General features: G+C 47.5%; 2 protein-coding genes across 3 annotated transcripts in view; one reads left to right on the top strand and one right to left on the bottom strand.

The window, feature by feature from the left end:
• LOC117891807 (epidermal growth factor receptor) overlaps positions 1 to 23,046 on the bottom strand; it is a 35,387-nt gene extending 12,341 nt beyond the window's left edge. The window contains exon 1 of one of the 2 annotated variants that reach the window (XM_034797490.1): positions 22,051 to 23,046. In XM_034797490.1, the coding sequence (XP_034653381.1) occupies positions 22,051 to 22,246 (196 nt within the window). In that variant the 5' untranslated portion in view covers positions 22,247 to 23,046. Of the gene's footprint in view, positions 1 to 711; positions 1,967 to 22,050 lie in introns of those variants that run through there. The other variant, XM_034797489.1, reaches the window with a different exon arrangement.
• Positions 23,047 to 23,714: 668 nt separating this feature from the next.
• LOC117891810 lies at positions 23,715 to 25,405 on the top strand. The gene is made up of 3 exons (XM_034797504.1): positions 23,715 to 24,125; positions 24,178 to 24,585; positions 24,649 to 25,405. Exons 1-3 carry the CDS (start codon positions 23,900 to 23,902, stop codon positions 25,284 to 25,286), a joined length of 1,272 nt encoding a protein of 423 aa, XP_034653395.1. The 5' UTR covers positions 23,715 to 23,899; the 3' UTR covers positions 25,287 to 25,405.
• The last annotated feature ends 699 nt before the right edge of the window (positions 25,406 to 26,104 follow it).

The raw sequence follows: 26,104 nt of genomic DNA, 5'->3' as shown, positions 1-26,104 counted from the left end.
GGACAGCGGGGCGATAGTGCACACAAGACTCTTTAACTAAGGCAGCGCCAAGTCAAGAGGTGAGCCATGGGCCAGGGGCCAGGGGCAGGTGAGACGACCAGCAAAGGGCAGGTATAAAGTAAGTAAAAGATATTCGATAAATTCGGCATATAGACTAGAGGGATACCCTGTGGAACTGGCACTATATTATCCTTTGTGTGTGCATAAAATTCTCAGAGATTTAGCAGTTGGGAAAGATTGACGGGAATTAGGGGAGTCCGTATATACCCCACTGCTGTTTCCAGGGTAACGATAACACTTAATAATACAAAATGCAGCCGAAAATGAAGCAGCAGCAACAACAACATGTTGCACTGTGGCACTGCAGCAGAAGAGGCAAACAGAACCCAAAAAAAAACACGGCCCAACCGTGCACACGTCCCACGATAAGATAATGAAAACCAAACCATAACAGTGCCATATTGGTGGAACTGTAACCGAAACCCAAGCCGAAACTCGACTAAACCCAACAGAACTGAGAACTATGCTGATGATACGGATATGTTGATAAATATGGCCACCATATTCGGGCCGGGCCGGGCCGGGCCGTCTTCGCTGATGATATATGAGGGAACGGAACGGAACGCACGCAAATCTACATAAATACACAATTGTGATAGATGGAAGGGTCTCCCGCCTAGACTCCACGACGAAGACAGATCGAGAACTTACTTTTGCCCTTAACGAACTCGTTCGACTTCTGATCCTCCATGCTGTTGGCCAGTGTGACGCCTCCCGCTCCCAGGCTCATGCCCAGGGCGTTGTTGCTGTGGCCACCTCCGCGGTTGCCGTTGCGCTGCCTGTTGGAGCTGCTGCGGTAAACATAGCGATCCCGATCGCGGTCCACATCCTGGTTGCGCTGCCGATTATTCTGTCGCGCATAGCGATCCCGGGCCGCCGACGCGGGCCACACACAGACGCAGTGGGCCAGCAGCAGCAGGAGGAGTGGCAGGCAGAGTCCGTTGCGCCTCCGCAGTAGCTTGAAGGAGGTTCGCATCGTGGTAAAGGCGTGGGTGGTGTGTGGCCAGACGGCAAGGCTTTAGATCCGTGCGTATGCAAAGGCCAATGACGTCATAGGTTTGGTTGCTCTTTGCACTTTTGGTTGTTGTTTGGTTGTTGGCTTATGGGTAGTATTTTTGTGGTCAACTCTTCAGAAAGTCGTCTGGCTTTTGGCTCTTTCTTTGCGCTTTCTTGCCCCGTCAGCTTTGCGTGCCGAAAAAAAGACTTTTTTCATAAATTTTATTTGACTTTTTCACTGCGTTTTTTGTTGGAGTTTTGTTTAAGTTGTTGTCGTTGCAATTTGCAGTAGTATATGTTGTGTTTGAGTGTGTTTACGGTGAGTATCTGTGTGTGTGTGTGTGTGCTGGAACCAGTTTCACACTGTTTCACACTGCCACAAGCCACAAGAGTCGTCCGAAGGCTTTTGTGTACGGGCACTTTTGAGGTTAGGGAACGCGCGCAGGCGCAGCTCTCAATCGGAGCTTCTCTGAGCGATGATCGCCTTTGTTTTTGTTAATTTGCACAGACACATTTTGCCCTGATCTGATTTTTGGATGATACACCACAACAAATGTGTGCATCCAGCACTTGGACAGCGGACTGTGGACTGCGAACTGCGAACTGTGGATTGCTGCTGCCAATTAGCAGAGACTCACGAAAAACACACGTACGAGTGTATTACTCGAATATTCAACTGGTTGTTCACTTGCTCTCCACCATCGCTGTGATGATGATGCTGCCCACCATCGGGGGCCGTACTGCGATTTGTGGGTAATATGCGACTGCCACTGCGATTAGCACAGGCAAATTAGCGACGCGACGAACGAGTTCGAGAGATCGGCGACGATCGATTGTCAGTCATATACCGATACCGATACTGACAGATGCAGCATGAACAATTCGCGTCTGCGCAGCAACAAGTTCTCTTCGAGACTGAAGATCGAAAACAGAAACCAAAAGCGGACCCAAAGCCGAACCAAACACGCTCTTTCGTACACACACGAATACAGGCGAAGCGAGAGAGCGAGAGAGAGCCGCGGTGAGAGCATGGGTATACAGGTAAAAAGTGTGGAAAAAGGCGAGCGGCTGGAGACAATCTTAAGCGCAGATCAGGTCAAAATAAAACTAAAGCAAAGCGACACACAGCTGCACTCACACAAACGAAGAGTAAGAAAGAGAGAGAGAGGGAGAGAGAGAGAGAGAGCGGGTAGCAAAGGTAAACGTAACGAGGCGGCAGCGTTTTAAAGAGTCAGCGCGTAACACGAAACTACACGGGCAAAGCAATGCGCAAACTGTCGCCCCACTCCTCACCATCAAATGCTCTTCTTACAGATGATATTTGTACAACTTTCTTCGAGTACAAGAAAGAACATTGAATATTTGCCAATCCTCCTGTGAAACTTGCAGCAATCATGGCCATCCTCTGGCAAAGTACATCCTAGGGATAATCTCTCTTATAATCTTAACTCTGACAGCTGTGTGGGGTGGCAGAGCATTTAAGATTCGCATTGATTGCGGCACACATTCCCACACAGGTAAGATCTTGTGTATATCCCAATTTCTTGGCTCTATTGTTGTTGCCGATTCGTTGTTTCTTGCGGCGAATTCGTGACCGTTCAGGTACAAAAAAATATATAACCGCTCTCGCAATCGCTCACTCTCTCACCTGAGTGTGTATGTGTGTGTGTGAGTTGGTGTGTGTGTGTGTGGGCAATGTTGCCATATAAGCACACAAGTTCGCCGCCTTCCTCCATCACAGAATTTTGTATCTGCATTTGTGTCTGTGTGCCTTTGTGTCTGTGTTTCTGTTGAGGCTGCTGGACTGCGTGGGCCCCGACGGCGCTATGGATTGTTATTTTGGCCAAGATTTCTGTTCGAGCGTTGTCAACATTGCTAAGCCAGATCGGTCGGCAGAGAGAGAGAGAGAGAGAGAGAGAGAGGGAGAGGAGAGTGAAAATCTTCACCTGTCTGCTACCCAACCCACAAGTAATCGGGGTTTTTACGCCCGGCCAAAAGGACATCTCTGGCAGGTAGCATCGTTTTGGCCTCTTCAACTGTTTGGTAACAGTTTGCCAGCTCACAAAAGAGGCACTTGGCAAAAGGGCAACCATCTTGCCAGAGATGCATTCAAATCCGTGCAGCAGTCGCAGTTCCAGTTCCAGTCCCACGCTGAGACTCAAGAGGCGTTGCATTGTCTCCTCGTAGAGCATTGTCTTAGAGCATGAAAATACTTTTAAATTGAAAAACCGTTTCCCATTTTCGCAGTCAGGAGAAAGCCACACGAGCCCAAGCGCCGTCATTCGAGGCTGAGGTTCAGGTTCAGATTCAGGTTCAGGTTCTTCTCTGCAATCAGATCTCGTGCCGATCTCGATCTCCAGCCATAATCAAACATATTAATAGCCGTCTATGCAGACCCCAATCAAAGCCAGGCCCCAGCACCAGCCCAACCCGTACAAAATCATCTGTCAAAATCGAAGAGCATGCAACTGACAAGCGCGAGACGAGAACGTTGATCGGGGAACGGAGAACTGTGCTGAGAAGCAACTCGAAGGCATCTCCAAACCATCTCCAAACCACTTGAGGCACTCCGTTCGCACAGGTAAACGCCGCTCGAGAGGTGTAAGAAACCGAATCCCCGACCAACACAGACACAGAGCCAGACACACACAGACACAGAGACGAAAGACCGAAAGATTCATATAAATTTGATGAAGCGTACAAAATGCCATGCGCAGAGAAATGTTGCCCCATTCCACCACATCTGTCTATGATCTTTTTGTGTTTTCCAATTTCAAAAGAAAGCCTCAAGAACATGGACCCTTGAAACGATTCCTGCCCGCCTGCCTGCTCGCTCTGCAGGTTGTCGGAATCGAAATCATCGTGATCATCGCCATCGATGAGGATGAGGATGAGAAGAGGAGTCGATCTACTGGAGTAGAGTAGCGTCGAGTCGAGTCGAGTCCCAGAGTCAGAGTCAGAGGCCCTCAGCGGCTCTTGGGTTGAGGCGTTACTTTCAAGTGCCATGCAGATTAACAGTAACAAAAGATCGGCTCTGGAGGCGCTCAAGTGGCTCGAGATTGTTTAGGATAGAGAGGGATGATGTATCTTTCTCGAGTGCCCATAGGGCGCAACGAATTTGCGCCTTGAAGAGTTTTCCCAATGGACATTTGCACAAAAGTGCACCAAAACACCTCACAACCAGGGCTCAAAGCTCTTCTTTTTGGCCAACTTTTAGCGCGTGTCAACCCTAACACCCAGAGCCGCGTAATTGGATTTCCCAGCAGCCCTTTAAACACACAATGTGGACCAGTTCATGGAGTTGCTTGAGTTCCCCGAGTGCTGCAGATGACAGATCGATCGTCGTTCGACGAATCGCTTCATCAGCATTCAACTTGTCGCACGGCCGTAAAAAGCTGCTTAGAATTAAAGCTAATTGCCGAGGCCTCGACGTGATGCGGCAAATTTCGCTGAAGGAACATTCCTCTCACGACAGCCTGGCTAATTGGTCAGCAACGTGCAGGGCAGGGCAGGGCTGGGCAGGGTAGGGCGGGGCTGTGCGGTTCTTAACTTTAACCCCAACCCAACCCCAGCCATAAAGCCAAATACGCAGAAACTTTGACTTCATCTCATCGTTTTAGCATAAAAGTTTTTTTTTGTTGAAGTTTCTCGTTTTTTACTGATTTTTTTTATTGATTGTCGCCGTCGTCTGCCCGAGAAATGTTTCTGTTGTTGCTGCTGTTGCTGTTGCTGGGGCACGACTCACGTTTCAAAAACAAAACAAAAAGATTCCAAAAACAAAACAAGAAACTCAGACTGAAATTCAGGCTTCGACGGCCGCAGCTGCAGATACCCTTAAATGTGGATAATTGCGCTTTTAAATGGGATTCCAGTTTGGATCGAACTCTGTGGAGTTCAAAGTTTGAAATAGTTGTTCAAGAATAATTTTGCCTTTAAGGATCGTAAATGCCACCCTCGATTCATGGCACACATCCCCTCAAAGTCCTAATACTCTCCTGCTAAAAAGGGTATGGGGATAAAGAGTTCCCCAGCGTCTCTCTGGGGCTTTTGAGGGCCGCCTCTGCTCTGCAGCTCTGCTCTGTGGCTCTCGTGTTTTCGGCTGTATGTATTCGTATTCGTATATGTTTTCCCTTTCCCGTTCGCCATTCGCCTTTCGTTTCTTTTAATGTCTTTGTAAACATAATTGCAACAACTCCAATAACAGATTGTTTGCGCGACTTTAATCGCTTTGTCGTGAAGTGTGAAATATGAGCGGCCAAGTCGCTGGGGAGCTTTCGACTGAGATGTCGATGGTGGGGGCAGAGCGGGCCCTGAGAGGGTCGCTGAGCAGAGTTTCTGGCTCTAAAAATATCCACAAAATAATTTAGTTGCTTGCGCCTCAAAAATATTTGCAATGTGTGGCTTGTGCTGCTTATAATATGGAAATTATTGTGCGAGCAAGCCCTGAAACATTGTTGTTTCTGCGGCCATTTTGTCAGCTAGCAAGAGACGGACACAGAGACACAAAGAGAGAGAGAGAGAGAGAGAGAGAGAGAGGCATGAAGATCAACAAGTTCAATTAGCGCATCGCTTCGATTTGCTAAATTTAATCCGAGCATAAAGCACGAAGGCAACGAAGCAACAGAGCGAATGCCACTCCGGTCAGATAAGGAGTAGTCCGAGAAGCGGACGTTTTAGCAACGCACACGTGGCCAGGATTGGCATGGAGTAGGGCCTGGTCTTCGTCTCTGTCTTCGTATTGGGGAACAGAGGGCGCCCATCGACAAGATGTTGCAACAACACTCCACCGTGGAGTGGCAACCTGTGGAGCCTGTGCGCCATTAGCCATGGAGCATGAAACAAAAGCCGAGACAAAGATGGGGCAGGCAGCAGCGGCAGGCAGGCAGCAGCAACCCCGGATCGGTACGGCCTGCCACAATGCATTTGCGATAAATGGCAGGCATGGCTCGAAGAAGGCAAGAAAGGCCCTTAAAAGCCACGACAACAAATGCAACGACAGCCAAGAGCCAGCCAGCCAGGCAGCGAGAGATTTGCGCAGTGAGATAGCTCATTTTGGATCCCATTTGGATCTCTGGCTGGAACGTCAGGCACTGTATGAGTCCAAGTACGAGTACGAGTCTGGGCCAGTTCTTCGTTTGTTACCTTGGCTAATCGGCGGCTATGTAAGTTGCTTGTTGTACGTGCGGCGACAGAGTCTCGGTTCCAGCTTCGGCCTTTGAGCATCAGAGTCTCAAGAGTCAAGACCATGATCGTGCTGCTGTAGATGTTCCTGTTGTTGCTGTTGCTCTTGCTGTTGCTGTTGCTGTTCCTCTGATGTTGACACTAGCAAGAACAACTGCAACAGCAACATTGAGCCTAAGCCGACGACCACAGCCGCATTCCGATATGTAAGGATTCATGCAGCTTGGCAGCCGCCTCTCCGAAGGGCCGCCCCACTGGCAGCAGCAGCAGCAGCAGCATCCCAGGCAAGGTCAATAAATCCAGATGCATGAGGCACGAGGGGGGGAACGATCGGAGCAGCCATTGCAGAGATCAGTGAAGATCAGTCTGAATGGAGCCAGAACAAGAAATGAAGGTTGGATATATATAACTATATCCAATCTGCAATATATTTGCATCCATTATTCCTATGGCGAGTATATTTAATTTGAACTTTAAAACATACAAGACGTTCGATTCTTTCTAGGATGATCCGAACTTTACGATTCCCGACTTACATATGCCACTCTCAGTGGAACAAATAAATTAACTGCAGATAAATGTATATAGAGTTCAGACAGATGTGGCTGTATAAACTATACTTTTGCTGCTGATCAGTTATTGGCAGTGACTGATAGGTTTCCATGGCATACACCTGTTTCACACTCTGCCAATTTATTTCTTATTTATCAGGGGCCTAAAAAATCGTCTCCAGATTCTGTCTGCTTGTCACACATTAACTTTAGACAAAGCTTTCATAATTAGATGAAAATTAAGCGTGTGTGTGTGTGTGTGTGTCTGGTGTATCTGTGTGTGTGTTACCAGCATTCCAATATCAATATTCAAATTCCAATGCTATTCATTTTGTGCGGCGGCTCATTCCATTTGCTTATTTCAAAGGAAAACGATTATTTCTGTTGCTTGTTTTTTTTTTTCTGTTTTGTATTTTGCCGTGTTGAGTAAATGTTTTTGTTGATTTGTGCCGAAGAGTAAAACCGGTTCCCCACACAGAAATCAACTCAAAGAGAAGAGAGTCGACGAGTCAAAGAGAAATAGGGGGACGGGACTGTTAAAAATACCGGGATCCATTACTGCCAGCTTCGTTCCCCACTCGCTTACCTTTCCCACCTGAGAAACCACTCACTCGCTCAACTCACTCACACTCGTGTGGAAGGGGGAAATGAGTGCACAAAATGTTGTGCGAATTTCGAGTGTATTTCTGTAGAGGATTCGAAAACACTGCACTAAGACGTTGCCGCACACCAAGAATGTTATATATTAGATAAATAATGGATAATTTAATGATTGTAAAGGGATCGACGCAGAAACAGAACTCTGCTTAGATCTTTGTGAACCAACGTGAACCAACAAGATCGAATACTCTACAAAACATGTTTTTTGCTTGCATTTAATCAGGAAAACAAGCTGAGCTTATCAACCTAAGTGGACAAATCTCATTTCCTGGAAAACTTCAAATAAATTCGACTGCTAGTCCATGCGATAACCCCACAACATGACCAACGATCTCATCTGGTTCCAGAAATTTGCTTCTTTGTTTAGAATTCAATAAAAACATTGAGTAAAATCAAAGCACGGGAATCACAATTAGTTAGTCGCGATGGTTTCATGGCACCTTAAGATCGCTGTGGCGGGGCTTAGTCCCTGCCACGACCACGCAGGCAACTCGCCAGCCTGGTTTGCTGGACCAAACCTGCGCTGCCCACGACCCGTGGCTGAGACGCGTCTTTCCCAAGATCGCTGGGGGCAGAACGTAACTCCACACTCCAGTCCGTGGATGGCACTGATAACCAGGCGCGGAAAGTTTGTTTGTGGTGGCTCTCCGATCACTTCTCGTGCGTATTAACTAACATTGGAAACAAATACTTCAGGATACAGAAATTACTTTCTCTCTACTTATTTTCCCTTTTCTAGAACTTGTTCTGACTGTAAGTACTCTTCTCAGACTCAAACATATATCTACGAACGGTAATCGCATTATTCTCGATACCTAGCGACATTCACGGCAAATGTGGAGGTGATTGATGTTGACCTACAGATTTGCCACTCGACCTATGAAACATACAGAAAGGATGACACAGCTTTACTCCGATTTGCGAGGAATGTAGAGTACAAGTGTAACGAACGATCCAATGGATATACATGCTAGTCCTGCGATAGTAATCGATTTTCCCATAGACCCCTAGCAAATCCGTGGATGGCCTATTTGCGTGAGGATACCCCTTCGTGTGCGGATGCACACTCATCATACGTACTCTTTACTATATATTGCCATTTGCCGATTTCCATGAAGTTTAACTGTTGCTTTTCCCCCGTTAAGGCTTTATTATGACAGCTGCACATTGCATAGAGGATGGTAAGATACTGTGGGTATAGAAGAGTTCCAAGAACAAATATGAAATAAATAATAATGAACTATCCCCCCAAGCAGAACAGTACGTTTGGGCGAGTACGAAACGAGCAGCTTGAGAGACTGCATTGGATCGGTTTCCAATGATGTCTATGAGGAGTACGAGGCCAGCAAGGCCTTTCGCCGCCAATTTTTCGACTCATTGAATCACCACCATGACATTGGCATGCTGAGACTAAGACGCACAGTAACGTTTGGAAGTAATCAGATCACTCGAAAGGGCCACCATACATATTATATTAATATTTATATAATATATCTCCGCAGACAACATCCGGCCGATCTTTTTGATCATAGGAGCCAGGTGGAAGGTATCAAGACGTTTGGTGCCACCGGCTGGGCACACACCACACACACGGCAATTTAAGCCGCTACCTCAGGACCATGATGCTACATCGCGAGGAGCGCAGTGAGTGCGCAAGTAAGTACAATGTCTCCGTGGCTGAGCATCAGATCTGCGTTGGACACACGGATGAGCAACCATGCAATGGGGACTCTGGCGGACCTCTGGGCATATGGGCGCGACACAACGGCATGCTGCGGTACGTCCAACTTGTGATCATCAGCTACGGCAACGCCCTCTGCCTTAGCCCGAGCGTGCACACGGATGTCAGAAGCCAAACTTCGTGGATACAGAATGTTTTACAGAGGCAATCTACTTTTTAATTTTAAAATAATAATTAGCAGCGCCCTTTATGCAGTAAGTCGCTTGCACGCCATCTATGGATCCACAGTGCATGTCTCAAGCTGTCTTATGTAAACACTAGAGGGCGCTGAAGTTAGTAACTATGAATATACACAGATGGCGCAGTAAAAACAAACGCAATTTCATGCTTGTCAGCCTTTGTCAGAATGCGAAAGCGACTATTCGATATCACTGTACAGTACTATGTTTTGCATCTGGAATGTTAATGTTAAAGGTTAGTACCTAAGAAGAAACACAGATGGCGTTGTAAAATAAAATGAGTTTCATGCTCAGCAGTCTTTGTCAAAACGCGAAAGCGAATACTCGATATCACTGTACAGTGACATTTTCGCATCTCGAATGTTAATGTTAAAGTTCCACTGTTAATGTTCCCCAGTTAACATTAACATGTTAATGGTGGCGCGGCAATTTCAAAATGTTGCGGCACTTCATAGATACTACCAAGAGGCAAATATATTTAATTGGATAATAACCAGCATATCAAAGGGCAGCACGCAGGGACTGGATCACTTTAAGGATTTGTAATCTTTACAGCCAGTCCAAAAGGAACTCCGATCCTCGCAGGGATTCTACCTCAAAAGTCGAATACAAATTTGTTGAGCCATTGTCTGGCCACGGGTCATGAGACCCTCCTCCGCGCGTACCAATGTTGGGTTTGACTCTTTGCGTCTGCGTTGGCGTTGGCGTTGGCCTAAGCGCACTCACATGGATCGCCAAAGAACACCCGATGCGGGCAGCGAGGCGTGAAGTTTGCTTTGCTTTGCTTTAGCGAGGGGTGTGCGAGCGGTGGGGAGTCCCTTTGGGATCGGGGCAATGCGCATGCGTGTCGGTGTCGCTTGCCACCACCGAAAAAGAGCATTGGGCCAGGGCCGAAAGGCTTTGCAGGGGCGCTCAACGCAAGTTGAACAGTTGAATAGAGCCTTTTGTTTTGTCCCATGCCGAAGGAGAGTGCAACAATTGGTGGCAGCGACTCTGGGGCAGCTACAGCCAGCCACCCGGGTATCTGTTGCACACACACACGAACACACACACACACACATCGCAGAGTTCTTGCCATAAAACACTTCAAGCATAACTTGGGCTTCCACTCCGCTCCACTCCATACCCCTCCCGCCCCGTAGCGGCATTCGTCTCCACGACAACGGAGTCGCCGCAGTAGAGTCGGGTCCAAAACAATTGTGCCACGCTGCGACTGCGCTGTCGTTCCGCTTGCTGCCACTGGCTCCCCTCCGCAACCAACCGCCTACCTCCTGCCGCCTGCCGCCTGCAGTTTAAAGTTGAATGCAGCATTTGATTACGATAGAAGCGATGGCTATGGCAGTGTCTATGTGGATGACGATTGCCACAGCGCAACATTAATGAATTCTCGATTGCTTGGCATTTATTCTCGTTTTGTGTGTCGTATTTGTTTGTTTTTGCTTTTTGTTTTTTTGGTGGAGACCATTAAATTCATTCAACAAAACCTCGTCACGAGCTGAGAGTTGTAAGTGCAGCGGCCGCCCAGCTGCCTAATTGCCGTACAAACCTTTAATTATCGAGTTGCAATCCTCAAGAGCTTGCATCCACCTCCAAATTTGATTCTGAATCAGGCATTTGCCACAAACTCACCTGCAACGAGAAGAAACAAAAATGTTGGCATTATTTTTGTGGCATTAAGTGGGGATAACGATCGATGTCCAAGCCAGTTGCAAATTGTCGACAAGTTCTACCGTTTTCGATTTGTTCTCAGCTGTTGGCGCTAAGCCATTGCTTTCGCAGCACTTGCAACACTTTCGCTTCCCAGCTAGAGATGCCCCAACGACTGCCCCTGCCCCTGCCCCTGCCACTGCCACACTCTGGCTTTCAATTCTCACGCTGTGCGCCCAAACGCGAAAAATTCTCACGACACTGAAACGAAAACCCAACAACAACAAAAACAGCGCCAGAAAGATCGTCGCGTCAAAGTGATGCCACAGCCGGCGGCATGCACAGCAGCTTGATGAGTTGGATGCCACATGCGGCACTTTACGCTTCCACACTCCCTGCCCCTGCCCCTGCCTCTGCCCACCATGCTCTGGATGCGCCACTCACTTTTTTTGTGGCAGCAAGAACCGCATTTACCCCAAAACACAGTTGCAGATTGCACTTGCCAATGGGAGGGAGGGTGGTTGGGCAATGTTATCGAAGCTATCGAAGATCGAGCAGTGAAAACAGATGTCGAGGGGAGGCAAGGGAGATCCCAATCCAGATGCCGGCCTTTGGCTAATTGTGGGTTAGCAGCGCTACAGTTTCTGTTGTTGCTTTTTGCTTTTGCTTTTGCTTTTGGTGCCTTCGTTATGTGTGCCAATTTTCTTGCTCTCTCTCCACGTTCCAGATACAGATGCAGACACGGCATAAACAGATACAGATACAGATACAAACACAGACATGCATAGATGCGGCCACAAAGGTCAGTGCCACACATTAGGGCGGCAGAGTCAAATGGATGCCAAAGAGAATGAATCGCCATCTGACATACTCGTGAAACGAGTGAATCACACTCACTGGTCGAGGCAATTGAAATTTCATCATTTCTGGGTATCCAAGGAGCACTTTGAATGGTAACAGAACACAGCTCTCTGGGCGAGAGAATCTTGGGCGGATATCATGTGGAGATATTCTCCATTCATTTCGAATGAAACATTTTCAAACACTTCATATCTTATCTTCATCTCCCAGTTTCGATTGTGAGCTAAACGTTTTCCCAATTCCCACAATTTTCAGCATCCGCTTTGGGATCGTACGAGTACGAGTTTATGCAAATGGCCACCTTTCATCCACCAACAACGCAGCACAGCACCACACAAAAGACCGGCCCCGACGACTGACCCAGGCCCCTGAACCTCGAAACTCCAAAGTGAAAAGCAATCTTCTCACATTATAAATCATCGCAGTTCCCCCAGTCCACCCCAGGCCTCCGGCTCAAAGTCGGCCGAATGATAATTAAGTGCTAACTCGAGGTTCTCCTCTCGAATCGCGGCTTTACTCTTGCTTCGAATTGAATTGATTTGATAGGCCATAAAAATATATGGATATCTGTATGCATGGATTGTAGGCGGATGCTCGGGCGGGGGCCTTTGTCTTTGGCATTGTTCATCAATGAATTGAATTGTTCTGCTCTACATAGAGAGAGTTATGCAGCGGCCATCGGTTGGGTCTTTGTCTGTCTGCGGATTGGGTTTTCCCTGAAGCTAGGATCCCTTATCGTGAAATGTTCTGCTCCATGCAGATGGAGCAATGCAGAGGCTATCGGTGTGACTTATGCAATTGAATTTGTGTCTCTCATGCGTGCAGGATGCTGGAGAATGGTGCACCTCTCGTACAAAGTTCGACCCCTTATCACGCCCCGTGCTGCTGGCACTATCAGGCGGAGTGAAGCCAGGCCGAGCCGAGCCTAGCCTGTGGGCCGTGTCAAATGTTATCAACGAATGAAACCGCTGAGCCGCAATGTTTACGTACTGAAACTGAAGTCCGACACCGGGTCCGTTCGGGGCGCTGAAGCAGCGGATTTCTCAGTAAGAAGCACACAAAAAGCCCCAGCACCGAGCTCCAGCACCGAGCTCCAGCAACAGTCGAACTAACATGGCGACAACAAGCGTGCCCCGATCCCAATAATAAAACCAAATAAAATGTATAAAACACCAACACCAACAGTGCCGAGGCAGAGGCCACAAAAATAATTGAAAAACAAATTAAAAAGAGGACAGAGACAACAGAGGGCGAGGCAGGGGGAGAGGCAGAGCGGGCCAGCAATGTTGAAATAAAATATGAAATGTTGGCAATTAATGAGCGGGGCAAAAAAAAGAAGAGAGCTGCCAGAGCGATCCCTCGTCAGATTGTGTGTATGATCCGATGGGCCACTGGGTGACCACTGGGCATGGCCATGGCTGAGCGAGCGAGCGAGCGAGCGAGCGAGCGGAGAAGCTTCTCTAGCATCTGGAATGGCATGTTATGGAATGGAATGGAATGGAATGAAATGGACATTGACCCATCGACCAGCTAGAGGAGATATCAATCAAAACTCCAGCGGATCGTTAACTTCGTGCCAGCTCCACTCGTGGCGTCGTGGCACCGCTTGGCGCAAATAAGGCAAGACTCTCATGTCAACATCCACATCCAGATTCGGAGGCTCCTTGCTTGCTTTAATTAAACCGAAGCCAAAGGGTACGAAAGAGAGAGAGAGAGACACTGAACAGCAGCAGCATCCACATCCAGGAATGGAGCGACCAAGTCTCTCGCTATGGTCTGTAGGATGCCACTTGGCAATTGATCACAATTATGTCGCTGCTGTTGCTGCTGCTGCTGCTGCTGCTGGTGCCATGCCTTATTGGTGGGCAGTGTGGTCCCGCCATATTGGGAGCGATGGTAGATGGAAAATTCACATCATTTCCAGCTGACAATTCGGTCAGAGAGTGCAAAAAGCCAACAAGAGCCAGCCGCATTGGTGAAAGTTTCCACTGCCCGAGCGACAGATGCGACACTTGGCTTGGTGCTGGCGGTGCTGGTGGTGCTGGCTGTGGTGGCGGCATCATCGACTCTCCTCAGCATAGATTCTGTTTTTCTGTGGCAAACAATGCCCGGCCCCAGCAGGAGGATAGGAGGAGGTGAACAACAACAAAAAATGAAATAAAGTAAAGCATTAATTACTTCCGGAGCAAACAGCGAGCTTAAGACGAGGCTGTGGACAGAGCCAGAGACAGAGCCAAGAGCTGTACCGGTTTGTGGCTAAGACGACCCAAACCCAGAGCCCAGAAAAGGTTTCCCCTGTCAGCGGGTGTTCATCAAAATTCAATGAGCACTACGGCGAGGGCTGTGCCTCGATCTTCAGTTCTTAGCACAGATTTTGTTAAGCAGTTTTTTGGTGTCTCTTGTTCGCATATAATGTGAAAATGAATGCCCCAAAACCCCAACCGAACATCAATCTCCGCTCCAGGCTCTGAAAACAAACAAAAAAGAGCAAGAAATATGCTGCATGCCGCATAAGTGGTACGATCTTAAGGCATATTCATAATGGCGTCGTGTTCGAATTCCGATTCCGATTCCAAGAGTGCTGACTGCTTGGATCTTGGATAAATATTCGTACTGCCACTGCCACTGCCACTCGTACTCGTATTCATATTCATATTTATGTATTCGTATTCCTTCCCAAAAAAAACGTGCTGAGCCTAACAAAAGCCATGATATGTGGTGCTGTGTTCGCCGTTGCTGCTGCTGTCGTTGCTGTTTTTGGGGTATTTTTTCTGGGTTACTTACGCTGCGCGCTGGATGTGCCTACATGTGTACACGGTGTTGTCTGTCTCGGAGGTGGCTTGACTGGGTGCTGCAATCAGCAAAAGTCAACAGCACAACAGCAGCAGCAGAGGTCAGAGGTTAGCAGACAAGCATCAAGCGGCAGAGATAGTCAGTCAGTCGCCTCTCAACATGCAAGTGCAGCGTGCAACAAGAGCAACATGGCAGCCACAACCCTCACAATGGTAAATACTTAGACTTCGATTCGAATCTTCCAAGAACATGAAAACTACGTGATCGCCATGACAATTTCCCCATTTGTGCGAGTATTTTTACGATTAGTATTTTATTATTGAGTAAACGTAGCACCCACCCATACACGATCAGCACCCATATACTCGTACATTGTACGCTTACACATTTAATTATATATATACATATATAGTGTTGACATGTTTTCTGTGTGTAGACACACCCTCTGACTTTGGCTCACTTTGGACTTTACTTTTGTGCAATTGCCAATGTCTGTCACATTTCGGTTCATGTTCGGCATTCGACATTGTGACATGCCAAGAACCGAGCTTCGATTGGGAGTATTACTTATGGGGTGTGCTCATAATCTGACACACTAATCGCCCTCCCAGAAGGGGGGGAAAAACTGTATTGGAATATCTCTTGAAATGTCTTGCATGTGGAGAGATATGAAATGGAATCCACTTAACCATTGACAAACCCAGAGATCTCAACGTTTTTCACACACTTCAAAAGAGAGGCTCAAAGAGGGAGAGAGGGAGCGATCTCTGCTTATCTTTTTGGGAAAATTGAAAACCATTTGAATGCCATCTGAATGGCATTATGTATGCCAGCGACGTTCGATGTTGGACAAGTCAAAGTTGTCTCTGCTGCATGGGCTTATGGGTGCGGTGCGGAGTTGCTTTGAAGAATGGCCCCAAATGAATTCGGGGAAGACGAGTGCCAGTGGCAGTGGCAGTACCAGTGCAAGTGCCTTGCTGTAGCCATTAACCCTTGTGTGGTGAGCCTATTAACCCCAGAGACACAGACGCATTCGCTTGCAGCATCATCATCAACCTCAAATTACTTCCGCTGCAACAGCACTCGGACTCACACTCACACTCTTTCTAGTAGAACCCGGCAACATTCTGGATGCGGCCTAAACAATTACTTGCCACATGTGGCCACATGCACCGCGATTTGTGTGTGTGTGTGTGTGTGTAATCTATGCGGCCAATCTGATGGATGGATGATGGTCCAACAGGTACGCAAGTACTAAAGAGAGGGACACTGCTGCCGGCGGCGGCGGCCTGTCGCTATTCCATCATCGTAATTAGCGCGATGCCGCTGCCACAGTGGTAGCAACAGCCACGACAGTGGCAACAGCGGAAATTCCAGGCAGGAAAATCGCTTCGGATGCGGACCATAACGATTTTCTTTAGTGATTTTTCCAGCACACCGACACAAGCACCGACACAATCCTTGCGTGGACAAAATGCAACAGCAACAAAAAACCAGTCAGTCGATCGACACCGGATGGCCAGCGCCGGATGGGGCGGTCTCTTGGGCGGACAGTGGACTCTGCTTGGATGCTGTGAATGGAGATGGAGATGGAGTTGGGCATTGGCTATTGGGTATTGGGTATTGGGTGGGCATTCTGGATGTTTTGTCATCGCTGCATTCTGGCAGGAAATGGGAACCGGATCGATCTATGCCATAAAGTGCAAAAATGTTGAAAGAAGATGCAAAAAAAACCCGTTCGCTCGGCTATAAATCATTTTGGGGCCAGGCTTTCGGGTGCTCATGTCTGTTCCAGCTCCCCTCGTTTACTGCAGAGAGTCTCTCCCTAGTGCATTCCGGAGAAGTGATCTCTGGCGATCCCTCTCCCTCTCTCTCTGGAGTGGAGTGCAGAGCCCCCAGAGCGGGGCAAACATTTTGGCGCAGCTGTTAATCCCAATTAACCGCAATTAATATTATACAATTTTCATGGAAAGCTGAGCCGCCAGTCGCTGGGTGGATGAGAGGGAGAGAGAGTGCCAGCAGACAGAAGTCATATTCTCATATGTTCTCCCCCCCCAACATAACCCGACCCACATTATCCGTTACAAACCTTTATTTTTCGGCTCGATCTGCTTCGTTTGTTTGCGCGTGAGAGAGATGTTTCCAATTCGAATTCCAAACTCTACTTGCAACGACCCCGATGCTGCCTGCTGCCTGCTGCCTGCCACCCCAACTGTTGCCGTTGCTGTTGCTGTTGCCACTTTAATTGTTTTTAATTAACGCAAACGCTTTCGACTTCGACTCGGCATCAACATTCCAATTTTCCCAATCCTCTGCCCTGCCCTGCCCTGCCCTGCCCTACTGCCGAATGCTCTTCTTGGGGAGATCTCTGATATGAAAACTTTCGTCATCGTTTGACTTGAATATTTCTCTGGGTCTCGTCTATTGAATATTTCGTAGTGGAATCATTTTTGAAAGCTTGTCAGCAGCAAGTGGGGTGCGGTCGGTCCCCTTACACACACACAGATGCAAAGACCCACCCATAGATACAGATACAGATACACAGCGGGAACTTCTTGAACTGTCGGTTTGAGTGATGTGATGCATGCGGCGCTTCATACAAACAAAAACTGTCAATGATTCACATTCTGTCTGCATGTGACCCCACAGCCATCAAGGGGTTAACTCTCCCCCTCACACTCTCTCGCGCGAAAAGAGGCGGAAGGGAAAGGCCGCCCTTGCTCCCTACCTTCTTGTGGAGCGCTTCTCTTTGTAATTATGCAAGATCACTGCCAGACACAGCGGATACCAGTGGACAGCGTTGACCTTTGAATTGTGACTGTGACTGTGACTCTGCCTTGAATCTGCCTTATTATGTTCGTAAGCGTTTTCCGGCCCTCAGAACAGAACAGAACCGAACCGAACCGAACCGAACAGAGAACCTTCCACAGAATAGCCAAAAACCAACAAACACACAGCAAAAGACAAACAATGTGGATGGATGGCTCGTCCGGCTTGGATCTGTGGAAGGAGCAAAGCAAGCGACAAAACCGGGGGCCGGGGCAGAGGCAGACTCAAAAGTAGTTGCTGATGATGGAGATGGTGCCGATGGAGCAGCAGCAAACGAAGGAGCAGGGGGAAGAGCAAGAGCTGGCCATTACCAGCGCAGAAGCTGAAGCTGAGACTGAGACTGAGACTGAAGCTGTGGCGGTGCTTGCCCTTTTGGGGTAATCCGATGCCCCCAGACTCTCAGCTTACCAAAAGCCGACATATGGTGCAGCTATCCCCTACGCCTACGCCTTCAGATGTTGCAAGTGCCCCCTCACATCACTAATTGCAGTGTCTCTGTCTTCGTGTGTTTATCTCTTGATCCACACACAATGTGGCAAAAGGGCTGAGGATCTCCCTTCGCATCGAATCTCATCCCATTTAAAGCCATCCAATGCCGCAACAGCTGCCAGCGGCTGCCACATTTTTAGCGTCTCTCTCTTTATTTTTTTGGCCAAGTCATAAACAAAACATCAGCAGAAGGGAGCCACACACTGTAGATGAAGGGACTGCAACGAATGTTTTAATACTCTTGCCGCTTAGGGTATGCCCCGACGCATGCGTCATGGACAACAAATGGGGGCAGGCTGGCGCTGTCGTTGATTGGGCCAGCACTTAACCTTCTCAACCGAGAGAACGAGAGCCGAACGATGGGGGCACGAAGCAGCCTCTGTCTAGCCTCCCCATTGGCGGCCTCATCTGCGCATTGAGGGGCTGCGGAGGGGGGGCTGGCAGTAAATGCAAATGAGGCAAACAAATGTGCACAAATGTTCAACAAATCAAACAAACGAAACGAACGAAGCGTAGGAGAATCGAAAATAAATACATGAACACGTAAAATAAAATCAACAAAAAACCGAGCAACAATAAATAATTTTGAAGCAATCAGAATGGATATCCCCCACCCCCCGTCCTCATGTGATTCCCTCATTATCCCCGGGCAGCACCCTGCTCCATCTGTTGCTCCTCTCATTGTGCTGTCAGATTTTATTTCAATTTTCTCACCAGAAGGAGGAGGAAAAGTTGCAGTTGCATGCGCCAGCTGGGGCCCAATGGGGAAAATGGAAGTGAAAAGTTCCTGCTGGAGCTGGAGGTGGAGCTGTGTGGTAGCGATGGGAAACATTTCGGGGCACAGGAAATTGATTATTATTTATGATTGCAACCAGGTCTACCCTCCTCTCTTGTGCGTCCCACGCTGCCTCTTAGCATACGTGAGAATCCAAGTACAAAAATTACCCCCGAAAGAGCAAGAACAAAGAGCCAGATGAAAAGTATCTGGCGGATACAATAAAGTAACAGTGGCTGGCAGTGGCAGTCCAGAAGAGATGCTCCGAACATAACCTGCTGGTGGCTCTCAGGTGGGCGCTTTGCCCTCTTCATAATTAAAGACATGAGGAGGAGTGCAGCATGAGGCATGCAGCCATGCAGCATGCAACTCAAGCCTCAAGTGGTTTTCCAGATTTCACAATACATTTTCCAGCTAAAAGGACTCTGTGCGGCATATGGGGAACATGGGAACTTTCTGCTTGTGCATCCGCCAGGCGCATAAATATGGACATGTCCTTTATGAAACCAGATACTTATGGATGGGCCCTGGGTACACGTACACGTACACGTACACCCGTCGAGGCGAAAGCAGAACCGACCGAGAACCCGAGACGTGGGCGAGTCTCTTGCTCGCTTACCTGCCACTGCCCCTGCCCATGCCTCCACGTCCTATCACGGCGACAGGCTAAGACCCAATCGCAGTCATATTTTTTTAAGCGAAAGATTCTGAAAAACACGACCGACACTCGACTCGGCTGGCCGTGACAATGGCGATCCTTTGCCGGCCACTTACCCGGTTCCTGTGTCTCGAGTCCTTTTCGCTGGAACCAACTCCTCACACACAGACACCACTTAACGGCACTCTGTCTAATGCTCTTTTTCCTGAACTCCCTGGCCCTACGTTCTCTGTCTCTTTTAATGGGTAAGTGAGCAGTCAGCGTAGTCATCGGATTTCATCATAATCTCCCACCGGTGGCCGGGCAATTATTTTTCTTCTACTCCAATTCTACCTTATCAGCTACGATAAGACGCACCCGCGGGCTGCCGCCGTGATTCACTTCGTAAAAGTTTATTTTGTGCACTTCCAAAAATACACAAAACACAAATCGCTGAAAGCGCAGCCCCACATCGATCAGAGGTGGGGCCTCGCTCCTCGCTGCTGGACAGCAAATAATAAAGAGTAAATTTCGCATTTAATTGAACCACTCTCATCATGGCCATGTTCGTCGATCGTATCTTGGCCATAATATGCTAAGGTTTACCGCTCCAACGAATCCTACAGACTCATTATTTATGTTAATGTTTCGCCCATCCACATTTAACATTGCACAATTCCCACAGGACGGAGCACAGAACCAGTTGGCCAACAATCCAACTCCGAAGCGCGTTATGCTCTTGCATTGGGGGCAGTTACTATGTCTCGTAAGCACTATGGCAAACGGAAATGCATTTCCAGTTTCAATTGTTGGAAATTATAGCCTGATCTGTGCAAAAACTGATGAAAAGACATCCCGAATAATCTGAGAACTAGGAAATTCAATCAGATCTTTAATCACTTTCCATGCTCCAGCAGGGAGTTCCACTTAAGGTAGTGATTCAACAGGATCTGAAGTTTCTTCAGCATCTCTTTGATCTTTGAAAGTTTCTCTAGGTTGTCTGCTCTGTAACTTCTCTTCAGGTTTAAGCCTAAATATGGCAAAGAAGATCAGTACTGGCGCCCCCCTATCAGTACACCCTTTTACCTGCAAAAAAGTGTAGCTGATCAGAAACCGTCTTGGCCATATCACACACAGCAAAATAAGGTTGCAACTGCCGCTGCAACGAGCCAAAACTTATAATTTATAAGCTGGTTTCCTTGTTCCACGATGTGCAATGCATTTTTTAAGTTTAAGCAAACAACAAAAAAACACCTGCAGGTCGCTGTCTCTCCCTCTCTGTCTCTGTCTCTCGGTTGGCTATGGCTCTGTCTCTGTGTTGCGCATGCTCAGCGACAGACAGTACTTCTACTTTTTTTTCTGCTGCTGCTGCTGCCCCCTTCCTTTGGCCTCTTTGCTGTTTCGCTTGCTTCTTTTTTGCATGAAATAAAATCTCACGGTTCAGATGCGTACGAGAGTTGGCAGAAAAAGACAAAAGAGAGCCACTCGGGGGACAGGCAGGTGGTAGGAAGTCTTGGCAAAAACAAAAAACGCAAAAACTATCCGTCTGTGTGTGTGAGTGTGTTAGTTTGTGTGAGAGAGGGAGAGCGTAACCTGGTCGTTGAAGGGTATGGCAGAGAGACAGGGATGCATGTTGCTGCAAAAGAGACATAAAAACCAAAAGAGAGGAAGGCCTAGTTCTGCAGAGGCGAAGCTTTTAATACCCTAGCTGAACTATTATTCATCTACGATGATCAGACATCAGAACTGCACATAATTCTGTGCAAAGTTTAGGTCAAAAACTCACTTAAAATTATAGACAGACTGCATCTATAATTTGAAGCACCGACAAAATCATCGTACCCTCTTTAAAGGGTATGCAAGAAAACAGCAAGAGCAGAGCCGCAAAACCAGTTTCTGCATCGATCGACAACAAAGCAAAAGAAGGAGAAGAGAGTGGGTTACAGGCGGGAGGGGGGAGGAACACTAAAAGCATTTGCCGTTTTACATGCAAATGGAGTAATAGAAAAAACAATTTGAATAAGCATTTGTGCACTTCATTCCACTGTCTCATGTTGTTGTCCTTTTTAACGAGCGAAATACTGCAGTGGCACCGACAAACCGAACTTCATTCATACATTTAGGAGATGCTTAATGGGAACTGGGGCTGCTTGTTTGCCGCTACCGCTACCTGGACCTCGCAGTCACAGGTAGATGGCAGGAAAGGTAGAAAGGCGAAACGAAGCGAAAGGAAAGGAAGGGAAAGGAAACACCTTGTTTGCGAACACTGGGAAATCACGCTGCGCTGCGCTGAGCTGCGCTGCTCGAGAAACCTGTTGTTGTTTTTGTTGTGTCCCGCTGAAAGGGCCGAATCAGAACGAGAGCTAAGCAACAGATGCACGATGTGCAGAAGAGGGATTGAGAAACGCATTGGGTGAGCGAGAGATAGCATTTCCTACCCTGAAATCTGAATGAATCGAATCTCTTTTATCACTGCTGGGTGCTGCTCCCTATCTTTGTCTGTGGCGTCTTTTGTCTGCATTCTCGCACATGAATGATGTATCATCGTGCACCTTGCCAGCACCCACTTCCCCGTATCTCAGTATTCCTATCTCTATGCGTAACTGGCAGTATCTCTGCAGTTCTATCTATCTGATCTGAGAACTGCTTACCTTTCATATTTCCATGGTCCACATAGCCGGCGTTGCTGGAGCCGGCCGAGGCTGAGGCGGCAGCTGCCAGGCAGACGAGGATCAGCACAGCGATCCCCATCGATCCGGGTGGACTCCTGCTCATGTTGCGGCAATTTCTATTCCCCGTTGTATCCGCTTGGGGGCTCCGTTTGCCTGGGGCTTTGCTTATTTTCATAAGCTGTACAAACACGCGATTCGTTTCGGGATCGGGATCGGGTTGGTGTTGGTGTTTGGCTTTGTTTTTGTTTATTTCAGACTTCTGATTACAAACTTTTCGCGATAATTCGCAATGGGCGACAGGGCCGGGGTTGGGACACGGTACTGCGGCAGTGGCTGCGGCTAGTGAAGCGTAACGTGGCCCATCTCAGAGCCAGACTTAGCCCGGCCAGAACCCGCTGCCAGTTCTGTCACTGGCGGAATAATACGCGGAACCGTTTAGTACGTTTGTGTTGTATAAAGATAAAACTTTATATTATTTTTACTCGTTTTTGCGCTGGGCTGGCAAGTGTTTCGCCGAAATCTGTTTTTAGCGAGCGATTCCACGGAACGCGAAATGCAAACTCGAAACGCGAACGATCGCGTTTGAGTTAACGTGTTTACAGGTCGCGCGGGGGCGGTGCGGCACAGAGCGCGAGGCCAACGGTAGTGGCTAATACCAACACTACGCTCAATGGGCGATCATTCACACGCGCACAAACAATACACGCACACACACAGACACCTGAAAGCTCTGATCTTGCTGTTGGTGGTGTAATTGTAATAGTTGTTAACAAAACTTGCACTCTGCTCTCTTTGATTTGATGACTCGACTCGACTCTGATTGATTCCCGTAGGATTGTTGGCGAGAGAGAGAGAGAGATACTCCACCGCTTTGACTTGTAGAGTTGTTATTTGGAGCAGTGCCTGGTAGCACTGATTCGCGCGAACAACCGTTAACCGACGACAACAACGAACAACGATCGATTTGTTGACTGTGCAAAGCGAAAATTCAAATGCCACCATTGTACCGCGCACCAGTGTGACCGCGAAATTATCGATCAAATATACCGCCCGCCCGTCAAAAATATACTAAAATATACCTTCTTCCAAAGTATACCGCATATGTACCGTAAATCTTAAATCGTATTTCTCGACGTAAACTATAATTTTATCCATCGGATAGTTTTTATGACTTCCCTTCCCTAAAAAGGTCATTATATATTAATAATTATTAAAATTCACCTCTCCAAGCTGCTCTTAAACATTAATATTGACTTTATCTTGTAATATGGAGAGACATCCGTCAAGAGAGAAAATTCCCTACCAAAAAGAGAGAAATTTCTCGAGTGACATTTTAAAAACAAGCTTTGACACCCCATTTCTTAAATATACCTTAAAAATGGAATTTAATAAATGCATGAAATGAATTAATTTAACCATTATAAACCAATATTCGTAGTTAAAAAGGCCCGAACGTATATGCCCTAAATGGTCATCCTGTAATCGATCGAATTGGTATATCTGTATGGCCGCATTCTGTCTGTCATGTAATGCCACCACATTATACAAATACCACAGCAAGTATCGGTTCCGGTAGTTCCAATAGCACCGATGTATCGATAAAAATATTATTAAAAGTAAACAATAATAAACGCGGACAAGCGGACATAAGTCAACAATCTAACACTAATAACTCTTTTTGAGTTCAAAATTTTCAGTAACTTTTTTATAATATTCAACACAAAACTGAAGTACCGGGTCAATGCGGACTCATCTCTGCGACCAACCAATTTCGCTGTAGCGATTAAATATAAATATATAATAATAAACGCGGGGAAATAAATGAAAAATGAGCAAGCATTCCGTCCCATTCGAGGAAAATAATGAAGATGACCACGAACCTGAGCAGAAATACGCCCGCTTGCTGAGTCCGGGTAGTGGCCTGGCACTGGACAATGGCCACGGTCGCTCCAGGTCCGTTTCTGGTAGGAAGAGCAGGAAGGACCCCGAGACTGACAGCAATCTGAGCAGCTATGATGAGGAAGTCGCCCTGCCAACTGACACAGATGGAGAAGGTATGTAATCCAGCTGCAATCGGAAGTGTTTATCCTTGCCATTCCTCTGCAGATACCAAGGATGCCTCGTCGTCGATGCCCAGCAATGTACGCTGCAAGTGGGCGGAGGGCGAGGTTGACGTCTTCCTAGACCTAATAACTTCCATGGGCCTGCAGGCTGCACTGCTGCGCAAGCGGAACGCCAAAGTGTTCAAGCTGCTGTCCAAGGAAATGGCCAAAAGACAGTACATCAAAGGCCCCGACAAGCTGCGCATCAAGTTCCAGCTGCTCAGACGCCTGTACAACAAGGCCAAGAATGGAGGCGACACCTTCGAGTATTACGAGGCGATGCGAAAGCTGCTCGATCCCACAGAGGCGGAGCTGTCGGCTGTGGATGCGAAACCCATCTTGAGCAGTGGCAGCGAGAGTGAATCCAATGACAGCGACGACGACGACGGTGACATCTCGCAGCGTGGAGGAGGTTGACTTTGCTCTTTAGCCAATCATTGAATGCGGCACTAATGAATGCCTCTTCTGCACACAGCCCACTTCTGGACAGACGAGGAGGTGGACGCTTTTCTGCTGATCATCAAGGAGAACGGCTTCTTTCGCGCCCTAGATGGCTCCAAGAAGCGCAACTTCCAGACCCTCGTGCACATCTCCAACATTCTGGCCAAGCAGTCCTTCAAGCGAACGCCCCACCAGCTGCGCAACAAGTTGCGGCTGCTCATCAAGCGCTACCGCGAGGCCAAAACGGAGGGCCTCAGCAATGTGCGCATACTACCCCGTCACTTCCAGCTGTTCGACGAGCTAGTCAACGCCCCCAAGGACCTCACGCGCCGCATCTCCCAAAAGCCAGCACGCTCTGCTCCAGCACGCACGCATCTCTTGGACAGCGACAGCGAGAGCTCCACCTCCAGCTGTGACCTGTTGAGGGCTGCTGGCGAAAGTGACGACTTCGAGATCGCCACCGAGCCTACGCCTTTGGAGGTGCTCACCTCGATAGGCGAGGGGCAGAAGAAGCTGGTGGAGTATCTCAAGCAGTCGAATGATAACTTTCTCCGACAGCAGCGGGATATGCAGAAGCAGTTCCTGCAGGATGTGACCGAACTGATGCGGCAGGATCGTGAGGAGACTCTTCGCAGGATATCGGAAATGCTGGAGGGCCCAAAGGAAAGCTAAAGAAGGGAAAGGAAAGGCTGCATGACTTGTCTCAAGCTTCTAAAACTTTTATTGAATTGAATTCGAAGTTATTGCAAAAAGTTGTCATTATTTAAATGTATGTATTTATGTATATATACTCGTATTTATGTATATATATATATATTCTATAATCATATAGCGTCTGTGTGTGTGTGTGGCTTAATGTTTGCGTGTGTGTTTGTATGGGGTCTCGTGTCCAATTTGTCTAAATTTTTCTTGTATAATTATTTATGTAATTTTGAGAGATTTTTTTTGTGTATTTGGTATTCGTATTTTCTTTCGTTATTTTTGATATGCTACATTTTTTTAGGTTTTCGTTATTCTTGGGGATTAAGTTAACAGTTTTTTTGTTTGTTTGTTTTTTGTTTTCTCATTTTGTTTAACATTAAGCGAAAATGCTTGTAATCTTTGAGTTACGTTACCACTTCGCGATCTCCATCGATCTATCCGTGTGCACGGATATATCCATGCACACATTATGTATATATATATTTGTTTTTTTTTTTGTATATTGTTCGTTTCTGATTTCGTTACGCTTCGTTTCACAACAACTAAGCAAGCTCGTCAAAAAAAAGGATTCCTAAGCTGCCGCGATCCGTTCCGATCTGGCGGGATATACATACATACATTTGCATGTATATTGTGTGAGTGTGTCTTGTGGTGGTGGGGGGCTATGTTCTATGTGTGTACTGCATGCGTAACGCTCAGGCACAAAGTGTAAATTACAAATATCTCGATAGAGCGCCTCTCCGCCCTCTCACTCGCTAACTCTCTGTCGATCGATCGATAATCGGATA

This window comes from Drosophila subobscura, chromosome E (assembly GCF_008121235.1).
Source record: "Drosophila subobscura isolate 14011-0131.10 chromosome E, UCBerk_Dsub_1.0, whole genome shotgun sequence".
Classification (NCBI taxonomy): domain Eukaryota; kingdom Metazoa; phylum Arthropoda; class Insecta; order Diptera; family Drosophilidae; genus Drosophila; species Drosophila subobscura.
This window is presented reverse-complemented; position numbering and strand designations above follow the sequence as displayed.

What these genes read in the sequence shown, in the direction of transcription:
- LOC117891810 (XM_034797504.1), top strand. Translation starts at nt 23,900, where the DNA reads ATGAGCAAGCATTCCGTCCCATTCGAGGAAAATAATGAAGATGACCAC. An exon ending in AACTGACACAGATGGAGAAG is followed by an intron (nt 24,126 to 24,177) that starts GTATGTAATCCA and finishes ATTCCTCTGCAG; the next exon opens with ATACCAAGGATGCCTCGTCG. An exon ending in CATCTCGCAGCGTGGAGGAG is followed by an intron (nt 24,586 to 24,648) that starts GTTGACTTTGCT and finishes TTCTGCACACAG; the next exon opens with CCCACTTCTGGACAGACGAG.